Genomic DNA, 12584 nt, shown 5'->3' with positions numbered 1-12584 from the left:
CATTATGCATATGTTGAAAGTCAATTAAAATAGCAATTTAAACAAACTTACACAATATGTTGAAAGTGAATTAAAAATTATTTTAAAAAAAATATTAATTCCTTTTTGAATAAATAATTTTTTCAGAAACAATTTTATTGATTGTTTTTATGCCCAAAATAAAAATAATAATGTAGTGAATTAATGTGATTTTGAATTAATGTGATTTAGTGAATTAATGTGAAAAAAAAAAAAAAAGGGAATGGCTTCTTTAAACATATTCACTCCGGTTCCACTCACCGCCGGCATCCAAAATCCAACAAACTCTTTCCCCCGTCGGCGACCAAACTCAGTTTCCTTCGTTTCAAATTCGCCGGAATCTCCTCCCGAAATAGAACTCGAATTCATTGCGGTAAGTGCGGCATTAATTATTACTACAATTAGTTTACAAATCCAAGTAGAAATGAAAATTGTTTGTTTGCAGCCTAAACCGGACGGCGAGGGTTCGTTCCCGGTGGATAAAGCAAAAGCAGTTAGCGGCGAGAAGTTGATGAGGAGCATCATGTTGGATAACAAGATTGAACTTTATGCCACCTATGTACGTTTCACACCACAAGTTTTCAATCACTTTTTTTTTTATCTCTTTTTAATTTTTCTTTTATTTAATTACTATATTCAAACTTTTTTTTTTAAGAGAATTAAATTCAATCTTTAAGGTTAAGAAAATATCAAAAAACAAATGGATCCATTATCTTAGAAGATATTGCTGGTTATTACGGGTTACTCTGTCACACATCGCAGTCGTTGCAGCGTGAATATTGTCTGAGACTGAGACTGCTTTGACTTCGCAAACTATTAAAATTAGGATTTTGTGTTACATCCGAAGATAGATTGAAATTTGAGAATCTTGAATTTTGATTTTTGGTGAAAACAATTGAACAAACATGGTCGTTGAATTTGTTTAATTATTATTGTGGTTTTTGTAAATTAATTTTTAGTGTTATAATAGGGGAAGTTGATGAACTGTGGGGGAGGTGGTAGCTGTGGAACTTGCATTGTCGAGGTATGAATTTTCTTTCTCATATCAAATTGACATGACCCTGTGCTGCTTATAAAACATAAAAAACATGACATTGTGTGTAATTTCGATTGTTTATCAACTCAAGTTATTATTGGTTTTGACGTGTTTGTGTACATGCACGTGTCAATGTTTCATATTGATTCATCTTTTGCAGATAATTGAAGGAAAGGATCTTTTAAATGAAAGGACAAATACGGAACTGAAATATCTTAAGAAGGTATGTTGTGTGTGGCTCTTATGCACATATATGAAACACTAGTTTTTTACTAGTATTTGAGAGATGATCATTCCTGTCACATTATATTCTAATCTATTGGAATCACTTTGTTTGAAAATTCAATCGCGTATATTGAATTAGTGAAATGTTTGAGCCATAATTGGTGAAGTTTGAGTTTATTTGGATGATGTTCTGAAAAACTTGTAACTGATTCACAATCTACTTTCAAAGTGATTTAACTTGCTAACCAGGTTTTTAAAACATTGATTTGAAGATCCCTAAGCCAGTGTAGAAATATTATAATCTCTTTGAAATTATGGACTTTGAGTTTAACTCATTTCAAACCTATCTGATGCAATAATAATGAAGTATAGGTGATTTAAGACCCTGTTATTTTGTAGCATTCCATAATCAAAATGAGCTTTTAATATTGTGCTAAATTTAGTAATCTTTTGAGCTGTGGCTGTTTGAAACAGAAACCTGAATCTTGGAGACTGGCTTGTCAAACTATTGTTGGGAACAAGGAAAACTCTGGCAAGGTATCTTTCAAAATAATCGTTCTTTCTAGTATATATATTTTTAAATAAAAATTGAGCTGGATCTCATGTTTAGTGTTGAAATAAAAATTAATCCCGAGGACCCTAGAGTATGGATCAAAGCCAGTGTCCCGGACTTGAGCTCAGTACATTGACCCTAGACTAAGGGCTATTGTTCGGATCAAAGCCACACAGGATGACTGACAAGTCTTTTGGCCTCGACTAAGGGCTAATGTTCGGATATACTTTTAACTAAGTTTGTTTTGGTGCCGCGTACTCGAGTTCTATACAACTCTAGATATATATTTTTCGAATAAAATCTATGGTTTGTTCTTATTGGATGCCAATTTCTTCAATTTGATGAAGGTTACTGCTCTGATAATTTTTTTATCTTAGGATCAAAGTCATCTCAAGTTTTTGGAAGTCTTTTATAAGTTAATCATTGCTCAACATGACAAAACAATTAGAGATCCTATTTAATCACATTTTAGCAGTGACAAAGATTTATGAGATCCTATTTAGGTACAGTTTAACTGTGAGAAATTTTAGATCTTATACAGTAATCCGTCTTACACGTTCTCAAAGACAGACTTGTTGGAAAGAAAAATATGCTTATGCTTGTTAGATATGGAATCTTTAGTTATGGAATCTTGTTCAGTACTTGTGTTTGTATGTTTTTCTTAAAAGAATGAAATAATGTTAATTCCAATGTTAATTATGACTGATTTTCATTAAGTACAGTAGTTATAATGGATTCATGTATTTGCTATGTTGGGTTTTAGGTGGTTGTTCAAAGGATTCCTCAATGGAAGAAGTAACATACCAAGGCAAGTATTATGTATAAGGTATAATTTCCCTTACAGATTTGAGTATAATGTTGTAAAAAAAAATTGGTTTTAAACTGTCAGCATCCTTTCCACTACATGTGCTGACCTTGATTACTATTGGGCTTTTTCTTAATGGACCTATATTGGGCTTTTTCTTAATGGACCTATATTGGGCTTGGATGGTCCATTCTCAATCTTTGTAATTTGATTAAATACTATTAATTTGCTCTATTGTCACAATAGATTCTTATTTAATTTTTGTGAGATATTGGATCGAACTCTAGTATGGCCGAAGGGTAGCTTCTTGATTCGACAGGGTTAAGCATGAAGTCGAAGGTTGTTCACATGCTTGTGTCGAAGATGCTAGGGTTGTTAGCATGTTAAATTAGGTTTTAGTGTTTAAACCCTAATTTGTTAAGTTAGCTTGTTTATTAAGTTGGCTTGTGTAATGGGCCTTGTGGAAAAAGCCCATTAGTTAGTATGTTAGGTTTTATTATAAATAGCATACTAGTCTCTCATCATTGCTAAGCTGCAAATCCTAATTTGGGGCGAGAGAGGTTATTTGTTATTCTTGTAAACTTGTAATCTTGTTCTAAGAGAAAGTAAAAGAATAGCAGTTATAACCAATTATTGTGTTCCTCTTCTTTCTTCTCCCCTATAATTCCCTATTATACTTTGTTATTGGTATCGTTTTTCAAAACAAATTGGTGCGGTGAGCGTGGAGAAGATGCCATCAACAAAGTATGAGATTGAAAAGTTCACCGGAGTGAATGATTTCGGTCTGTGGCGCTTGAAGATGAAAGCCCTACTGGTTCAGCAGGGTTGTTTGGAAGCGTTGAAGGGAGAGGCAGCCATGAATGCTGCATTAACGGCAGCGGAGAAGACAACTATGATCGAGAAAGCACACAGCGCAATTTTGTTGAGCCTTGGTGATAAGGTTCTCCGACAGATATCAAAGGAGACGACGGCATCAGGGTTATGGGTGAAACTTGAAAGTTTGTATATGACCAAATCGCTGGTAAATCGACTCTACCTGAAGCAAGCTTTGTATTCATTCAAGATGATTGAAGACAAAGTATTGGCTGAACAGTTGGATATGTTCAACAAGCTGATTCTTGATCTTGAAAATATTGATGTGAAGATCGATGATGAAGATCAAGCGCTGTTACTATTGTGTTCTTTGCCTCGATCACATGCTCACTTCAAAGAAACTCTCTTGTATGGAAGGGAATCCCTGACGTTTGAAGAAGTTCAATCAGCCTTGTACTCTAAGGACTTGAATGAACGAAAGGAGTATAAACCTTCGACTGTTGGCGAAGGTTTGGCCGTTAAAGGAAAACTCTTACGAAAGGATGGTAAGTTCGACAAGAAGAAAGGCAAAAGCCAGTCGAAGTCTTACAGTGGCGAAGCATCTGGCATTCGATGCTACCATTGTAAGAAGGAGGGTCACACAAGAAAGGTGTGCCCTGAACGTCTGAAATATCATGGAGGTAAGGATAATGGCAACGCTGCCATTGTTCAAGATGATTTCGAATCATCTGATGTTCTTGTGGTTTCAAGCAGTGACTCTAAGAAGGAGTGGATTATGGATTCAGGTTCCACTTGGCACATGACTCCAAACAAAGACTTGTTCGAGGAATTATGTGATCAAGATGGTGGATCAGTATTGCTGGGAAACAACAAGGCTTGCAAGATTGCAGGTGTTGGATCTGTGAGATTCAAGCTCCATGATGAGTCAATAAGGTTGTTGACTGAAGTCAGGTATGTTCCTGATTTGAAGAGAAATCTGCTTTCTCTTGGTGAATTCGACAAGAAAGGATATGTTTTTCAAGGAGAGAAAAGTATCCTAAGAGTCATGAAGGGTTCGAAGGAAGTCTTGAGAGGCGTGAAGAAACAAGGCTTGTATACCCTTGAGGCTGAAGTTGTAAGTGGTTCGACAAATGTTGCATCCACGAAACCTTTGTCGAAAACAGAAATCTGGCACATGAGATTGGGCCATGTCAGTGAAAGGGGTTTGGTCGAATTAGGGAAACAAAATCTGCTTGGTGGAGACAAAGTCGAAAAGCTGAAGTTTTGTGAACCCTGTGTACTTGGAAAATCTTGCAGAGTGAAGTTCAACAAAGGCAAACAAAGAACACATGGATCCCATGATTACATCCATGCTGATCTTTGGGGGCCTGCAAGGTGTCCATCACATTCAGGGGCAAGGTATTTCCTATCCATAGTAGATGATTATTCCAGAAAATTATGGGTATTCATCCAGAAGACTAAGGATGAAACTTTTGAGAATTTCAAAAGTTGGAAGACTCTGGTTGAAAATCAGACTGGCAGAAAGGTCAAGAGGTTGAGAACCGACAATGGCCTTGAATTTTGCAATGAGGCATTCGACAGTTTTTGTGCTACCTCTGGTATTGCAAGGCATAGAACTACTGCAGGTACTCCACAACAAAATGGTTTGGCTGAAAGGTTTAATCGAACTATTTTGGAGAGAGTCAGATGTATGTTGACTAGTGCGGGGTTAAAGAAGGTGTTCTGGGTTGAGGCTGTTGCGACAACAACATATCTGATAAACAGATGTCCTTCGACAGCGTTAGATATGAAGACACCTGAAGAAGTTTGGTCGGGACATCCACCATATCTCGACAAACTGAGAGTATTTGGCTGCATAGCCTATGCTCACATTAGGCAAGACAAGGTCGAACCTAGAGCTCTGAAATGCATGTTCATGGGATACCCAGAAGGAGTCAAAGCTTATAGGCTATGGTGCCTAGAGCCAGGTCACAGGAGGTGTATCACCAGTCGATATGTTGTTTTCAATGAAGCTGAAATGGCTTTTAAGAAAACTGATGATGTTGGTCGAAATACAGAAACATCTGACGAAGAGCTGGAACAGGTAGAGATTCCTGTTGAGGTGGAGCATGTTGATGCTGAATTGCATGTCCCTGATGAAGTCGAAGAAGAAGCAGAAGATGCTGAGGAAGTTGAGGAAACTGACGATGACTACCTATTGTCGAGAGATAGGTCGAGAAGAGTCATCAAACCACCTCAGAGACTTGGGTATGCAGATCTTATAGCTTATGCATTAATCTCTGCCAGTGAGGTTCTTGTTGATGAACCTAGAGATTATAAGGAAGTTATGAGGAGTCAAAATAAGACTGAATGGCTGAAGGCCATGGATGATGAGATGAAATCTCTTCATGATAATCACACTTGGGAACTGATCAAGAAACCTGCTGGGGCAAGGTTAGTCAGCTGTAAATGGATTTTCAAAGTTAAGGAAGGAATTGAAGGAGTGACGTCGAAAAGATACAAGGCAAGGCTGGTCGCAAGGGGTTTCACTCAGAAAGAAGGTGTCGACTTCAATGATGTGTTCTCTCCTGTTGTGAAGCATAGGTCCATTCGAATGTTGCTTGCCATGGTGGTGTAGCAACCTGCCTAAAAATTTATAGCTTAGAGAGTCGCCACCTATTCTGAAGGGCGAATAGGAAACCCTACGCAGTATAGAGATCAGGGTAAGATACTATATTCAGGTCGAGGGAAGGTGTTAGGCACCCTCAACCCTTTCAAATGGCTTTGAATCTAAGGTAACAGTTTTATGGCTAAGAGTATTAAGGTGAGGTTTATGCTTTCGAGGGTTAAATAATTAAGGGAAATAAATCGGGAAAAAATGAGATTTAGAAGGAAGGGGACTCGCCTTGTTGCCAAGTGCCTACGTACCTCCTTATGGAGGATCAGAGTCTACGTAGTTCGGGCACAGGGTTGTACGCCTTAGAATTGAATTGAATGTGGTTTGAAGTTGTTTTGAAATGCGAATGTTCGAAGGTATTTTGAGTTACCTTATCGTAGTTGTGAACATTGCAATATTTGAAGGGATGAAAATCCGTAGTATTGTGGTTTAGTGTTTTTTAAGGTTTGGGCGTACAACCCTGGTTTTAATTTGTACTATTAATCGCGATAATCGATTGATTCGAATTACCATAGTTAACCGATTAATAGTTGTATCATTACCAATTCTAATTGATTGATTCAATTATCACTAATAATGAATTATAGTATTTTTTAATAATTTTTTATGAATTAATTTGTATCATTATCCCTCGTAATCGAATGATTCGATTAAAAATAATAATGAATTTAAGGTGAGAAAATAGGCTAATCATCGCAACCAATAAAAATGGTTGAAACCCTTTAACCAAATAAGTTTATTTTAATTTATAGGATTTGATTAATTAAACTAATCGATTATTAACCATTGCAACTAATAGATTTAGTCGGAACGAATAATAAATTAAATCCTAATATCCTTGCGTGACAAAATTAATTTTGGTCGTTAATCACCGCAATCGATTGATTCGATTAAAACAATTAATGAAACCTTTATTTAAAAATTTTAACTTATATGTTTTATATTAATGATTTATTTGATAATGATGTAGGAGTTTGAATTTAATCAAGAAATTAACGTAGATATCTACTTAATTAGTTGTAAAAAGAAATTTCCTAATTCTAATGATTAATCATTTTATTTTACTTTTCCATTATTTAAGTGGTCCACTACAAGTATGACACGTGTTTTTTTTCTAAAAAATAAAATAACCAAAGCCAGCAAACATAAGACATGCCGTCAGTTATCAGTACCAAGAACAAGAACAAATGCTAGATCTATCTCCTCTTTCCAACTTACCCCTTTATTCTTCTAAACATCACACAAAATCAAACAAAAATCTCAGATTGATAATAGCAAGGGAAGTAGAACACTAACTCGAGCGTCGATTGGAGAGCTGTGGGGGGAGATTGCTAGAGTGCTCGCCGGAACTGTGTCGGCATGGTTGTTCCGAAGCGGCGGAGATTTGTTGTGCGTTGAAGGAAGTGGTAGATCGGAGCTTGCCGCTTTGGCTGTTGGAGGCGCGCGGTGTCGGAGCTTGCCGTCGGGGCTGAGCGCGGTGGTTCTGCAGATGGCGTTGGCGAAGGAAGCGAAATCGTGGCTGTGAATTCGCGCGGGTTTCGATCTCGCCAACAATGATTTTCCTCCTTCTATGTTTTAGAAAAGTGAAAATTGGTATGCAATGATGCGGATCAGATCTGAATGAGGTACTATGCGTCTTGTTGATGATGATGTTAATGGTTTGTTGGCTATAGTGAAGCATGAATACTACATGGCCATGATTTGGTTATTTGGAAAGACAAAAAATAGTGTTAATGAACATCAGTACTGTGTATATACGTGAAAGAAAATAATGGTTAACTCTTTTGATGGGAAAGGTTTGTAGTGCATTTAAATTGTTGGCTCTACTGTGAATAAAAGACAAGTTAGTTGTGTGAATTTGTTGAGAATCGAATTGGCATCTTGGAGACAGGTTTTTTTTTTGTGTATGAAAGTGGGACGTGTGAGGGAGAAAATAAGGATTAGTTAAGTTGAACGAATGTCCCCCACTGGTTGACTAAAAAAGTTTTATTTATATTAATCAAAACTAGGGTTTTCTACCTCTAATGGGCCTATTGCCCAATTAACTTAATAATTAAAAAAAATTAAAAGGAATTCTAATAATAATGATAATAATATTTACATTAATACTAATTCTAATAAAAACTAATACTAACTAATAATAATAATATATACAAATTCTATAATAATAACCCTAGATAATATTAATAATAATATCACCTAATATTAATATTAATATTAATAATAAAATTAATAATATTAAATACTAATAGTTAGAAGTAATAAAAATTACTAATAATAATCCGGAAAAAACGCAAATGTTAGTAAAAGGAAAATAATATTAACAATTGATAAAACCCTTGAAACACCTGTTAATCGCACCCCATTTATTTTTCAGGATATTTTATAAGAGGGCGGGTTTGACAATAGGAATGTCAAACCCCATGACTCTTAATTTTGACCCTTGATGAATTATAAGATATAGATCTGATCGGGCAAATTTCGGGGTATGACAGCTGCCCCTGTTCAATCTTCTTAAACCTGAAGAGTCAGATAGGCACGTCTACCTATCGTGATCTAAAGGTGGAAGATGATTGGACACTGAGAATGCCCCGAAATTTGCACTTGTTGGGAAGGATGTTCTGCGGTAGATGGGCTTAAAGATGGCATCCAGGGTAAATACCCCTCTCTTTTTCTTTGAATGTGAAGCAAATGCTTTTGAAAGGGACCATTGTGTTTTGGTTGTAACACGGCCTGAAAAGGCAACCTGAATTTTATGCAATGTTATGATGCATGTGATGTATGATGCAGTGAGCTTCTCAAAATAAATGAGAGCGATGTATGTATATGCATTATGTATGAATGAGATATGTTAGTCGAATGATGCATGATTATTAGCTATGTTAGTTGAAGTTAGTAACTTCCGAAAAGAAAAATAGAACCTTGCTTGTTATTGTTGAAATTTTGAAGAAGATCACTGCCGAGGGACTAATGTGATAAACCCAATTGAAGAACTGTTTGATAAACCTTGTGATCAGGGAAAATAAATCCCTACTTGCAAAGAGACGTAGCTTTGTATCACTGCCAAGGGACTAACGTGATAAGACATAATCTTACTGCTGCTCAGGGACTAACGCAATAAGTCATGGTTGGGGTTGAATTTGAAATTGAAATTGAAATGAGTCTTGGTTACTGCCAAGGGACTAACGTACCAAAGAACTCGGTGTCATATCACTGCCAAGGGACTAACGTGATAAGACATAACTTATTGCTGCTCAGGGACTAACGCAACAAGTCACAGTTTGAATAGGAATTGGAATAGGATGTAACGGTCAGACGGGAACTGACTACCAGACGGGAACTGGACTTTGTAATGGTTTGGATTGAAATTGAAGGTGCCATTATCACTGCCAAGGGACTAACGTGATAAGACGTAACGCGAGGGTTACGATTTGAACTTGAAATTGAAGGTGCCATTATCACTGCCAAGGGACTAACGTGATAAGATGTAACGCGAGGGTTACGATTTGAACTTGAAATTGTCGTTATCACTGCCGTGATAAGACGTAACGCGAGGGTTACGATTTGGTTTGAAATTGCCGTTATCACTGCCGTGATAAGACGTAACGCGAGGGTCACGATTTTGGTTTGAAATTGCCGTTATCACTGCCGTGATAAGACGTAACGCGAGGGTTACGATTTGGTTTGAAATTGCCGTTACCACTGCCGTGATAAGACGTAACGCGAGGGTTACGATTTGGTTTGAAATTGCCGTTATCACTGCCGTGATAAGACGTAACGCGGGGGTTACGATTTTGGTTTGGAATTGCCGTTACAACTGCCGCGATAAGACGTAACGCGAGGGCTACGATTTTGGTTTGAAATTGTCATTGAAATTGGAATAGGATTTGAAATTGGAATTGAAATGGGATTTGAAAGCTGGGGTTTGGAATTGGAAATTTGGAATAGGAATTGAAATAGGATTTAGAAATAGGATATGAAATAGGATTCGAAAGATGGGAGTTGGGAATAGGATGGGGAATCAGTTTGGAATAGGAATTGGAATAGGAATTGAAATAGGATTGGAGGTAGGAATTGGACTAGGAACTTGAATAGGATTTGAAATAGGATTTGAATTTGTACATGAAAATTGGACCTCTGTGATATGCAGTATGTGAATACGTTAGATGATATGTATATGCTAATGCGTATGTATATGTTTTATGAAATGTTCAGCAGGGTTGCTATCATCGGTAAGGTTACCGGGAAGCAGGTGGACAATGTAGCTTAGCACCAGAGTTCTGAATTGGATGTTTCGATGCATGGGATAATGCTTATGCTTATGCATATGTTGATTGATGTAACGAGTGGAACGAAATAATGTCTTCTATAAGACTACCTGAAAAGGTTGGAAGAAATGTCTTAAAAGACTACCTAAAAAGGTTCTTGGAAAGGATAATGGATGTCTTTAGAAAAGACTACTTAGGAAGGTTCGTAGAATGTCTTAAAGAAGACTACCTGTAGAAAGAGAATGTCTTAAAGAAGACTGCCTAAAAAGGGTTCTTGGAATGTCTTAAAGAAGACTACCTGAAGAGGTTCTTAGGAAAGAATGTCTTAAAGAAGACTACCTAAAAAGGTTATCGGAAATGATCATAGGATTTGTCTTAAAGAAGACTACCTAAAAAGGTGTGGTGTAATGTAACAGCCATTGTATGTAATGCATGAGTTATATGTACTTGCATGGTACTCGAATGATATGTTGTTGATAACCAAAGCGTATGCGAAATGTTGTGAGGTTGTTGGATAAGGTAGGGTGTGATGCTAGCGCGATTTCCCAATACCTGTTTTGTTCGAATTTTGAAGATTGTAGTTAGGAGGAAGATTTGTTCGAAACTGCAGAATATGAAAGTGTCTTTTGTTGTGCGCTTTATGGATTTAGTATCCATTGCCCCATTATTTTAGTGGAAGAAGATGCTTATGAGGGAAATGCCCCAGGAAATAACCTTGTCATATGCTTCGACGTTTAGATTGAAGGGTATGCCCTTGACTTCCCAGATATGGAGGGTTACCCATAGTGTTATATCCTTTTGAATTTGAATTCTTCCCATGTTTGACCTGCCCCTGATTGAGATTGCTTCGAGATGTAACCCAAGTCAATTGAACCTTCGGAAGAATTCCCCTAGTTAATAGGATGTTTGGTTGTATGCCTCTGTTTAGGAAAACCCTCTGGACGTGGTTTCCCCATTCAAGAGTCTTTATCAGAAATGATCACCTTTATGCTAAGTGTATATTCGTAGACGGTGTTGTACCTTTTGAGAAGTAACTTCAATGTAATGCAAATGCAAGTTTTGAAATCGAGGTTCGTTATGAATTAAGGTTGAATGATTAGAAATGAATGCTTGAAGAAGCGTAGTGATTAGAAATAGTGTTAACAAACATAGGAGTCAGTATAACAAATCCTGCTTAATATGCTTTCGTAGTTAACCTTGCCTCAATTAGGACTTTTGAATGTTGTATCTTGGTCTGGTTCACGGTTTTAAGAAACAATGGATATAAGGCTCAAAATTTATTTAGCCCACCCCTTTCTCCTTGATGTTCTCCAAGTCCTAAAATTCGCTAATCCAATGGATGTGCTTTGTTTGTAAGAGAATCAGTTTTGATGTTGCGCGGAGGCCTTAGTAGAGATCCAAGCACTGAAAAATGTTGTAAAGATCCAAGCGTTTATGAGAAGCTGTGGCAGTCACAAGATTATCCTTTGTATTTCGCCTTTGTTTTTATCCCTTGTTTTTTGCATGAACCAACTCCTTTGAATTTGATCCATCGGGATGCCCAAACTTTGCCTAAGTCGTTTTGTTTTCTTTCGTGGAAATTTCCATTTTGACTTAGCGGGCGTTTTTCTTTTGAATGCTCCTTTGGAAATATTGATCCTTGGATATTTTGACTGTTGTGACCGTCATGTTGATTTGATTTGTAAGCTTCGACTTTGATACTTCCTCGATCTTGAATGATGTTTTGAGGAAGAATATTGTTGTCAATGTTATCTCCATTGCTTCCTCCATCTTGGATGAATGCGAGGAAGAAGATATGCTTGAACTTTGCTTGAATCCTTGCTTGGATGGATTGATTCTCTTGACAACCAAAATACACCATTGAATTAATCGAAATCTACCCTGCCCCTGGTTTAAAATCAAGGTTTATTTGAAAAGTAGAAACAAACTCCAACTCCTGGCTCGAGGGGGTAACGAGAGATTAACATCCTTATAGCTCCACTGTTTGGGATTTGAAACAATGCCTGTACATCCTCGGCTTGGTCTTACCTTGAAAGCATATGTTTAGCGAGACTTAGTTATTTGTATTCGTCATTCTCCCTCAAGTTTGTTAATAATTGGGAGTGATAATTTGAAACGGAAAGTCGTAGTAATGTAAGAGCGAAGAGAAAGAATTGATTTCAAAACATGCATGATCATTTTATTGAATTACTATTCGATAGGTACAACGT

The 12584-nt window shown here is 36.9% G+C and overlaps 1 protein-coding gene across 1 annotated transcript; it reads left to right on the top strand.

Annotated features, from left to right (window-relative positions):
* Positions 1-205: 205 nt before the first annotated feature.
* Positions 206-2899, top strand: LOC131596243 (photosynthetic NDH subunit of subcomplex B 3, chloroplastic). Its single transcript, XM_058868847.1, has 6 exons — positions 206-391; positions 464-577; positions 989-1042; positions 1215-1277; positions 1754-1816; positions 2596-2899. Exons 1-6 carry the CDS (start codon positions 242-244, stop codon positions 2629-2631), a joined length of 480 nt encoding a protein of 159 aa, XP_058724830.1. The 5' UTR covers positions 206-241; the 3' UTR covers positions 2632-2899.
* The last annotated feature ends 9685 nt before the right edge of the window (positions 2900-12584 follow it).

The sequence above is a fragment of the Vicia villosa genome, linkage group LG4, assembly GCF_029867415.1.
Source record: "Vicia villosa cultivar HV-30 ecotype Madison, WI linkage group LG4, Vvil1.0, whole genome shotgun sequence".
Taxonomy (NCBI): domain Eukaryota; kingdom Viridiplantae; phylum Streptophyta; class Magnoliopsida; order Fabales; family Fabaceae; genus Vicia; species Vicia villosa.
This window is presented reverse-complemented; position numbering and strand designations above follow the sequence as displayed.

Bases quoted from the DNA above. Each gene is read 5' to 3' on its own strand.
- LOC131596243 (XM_058868847.1), top strand. From the start codon at position 242: ATGGCTTCTTTAAACATATTCACTCCGGTTCCACTCACCGCCGGCATC. The intron at 392-463 runs GTAAGTGCGGCA...GTTTGTTTGCAG, and splicing joins TAGAACTCGAATTCATTGCG to CCTAAACCGGACGGCGAGGG. The intron at 1,278-1,753 runs GTATGTTGTGTG...TGTTTGAAACAG, and splicing joins AACTGAAATATCTTAAGAAG to AAACCTGAATCTTGGAGACT.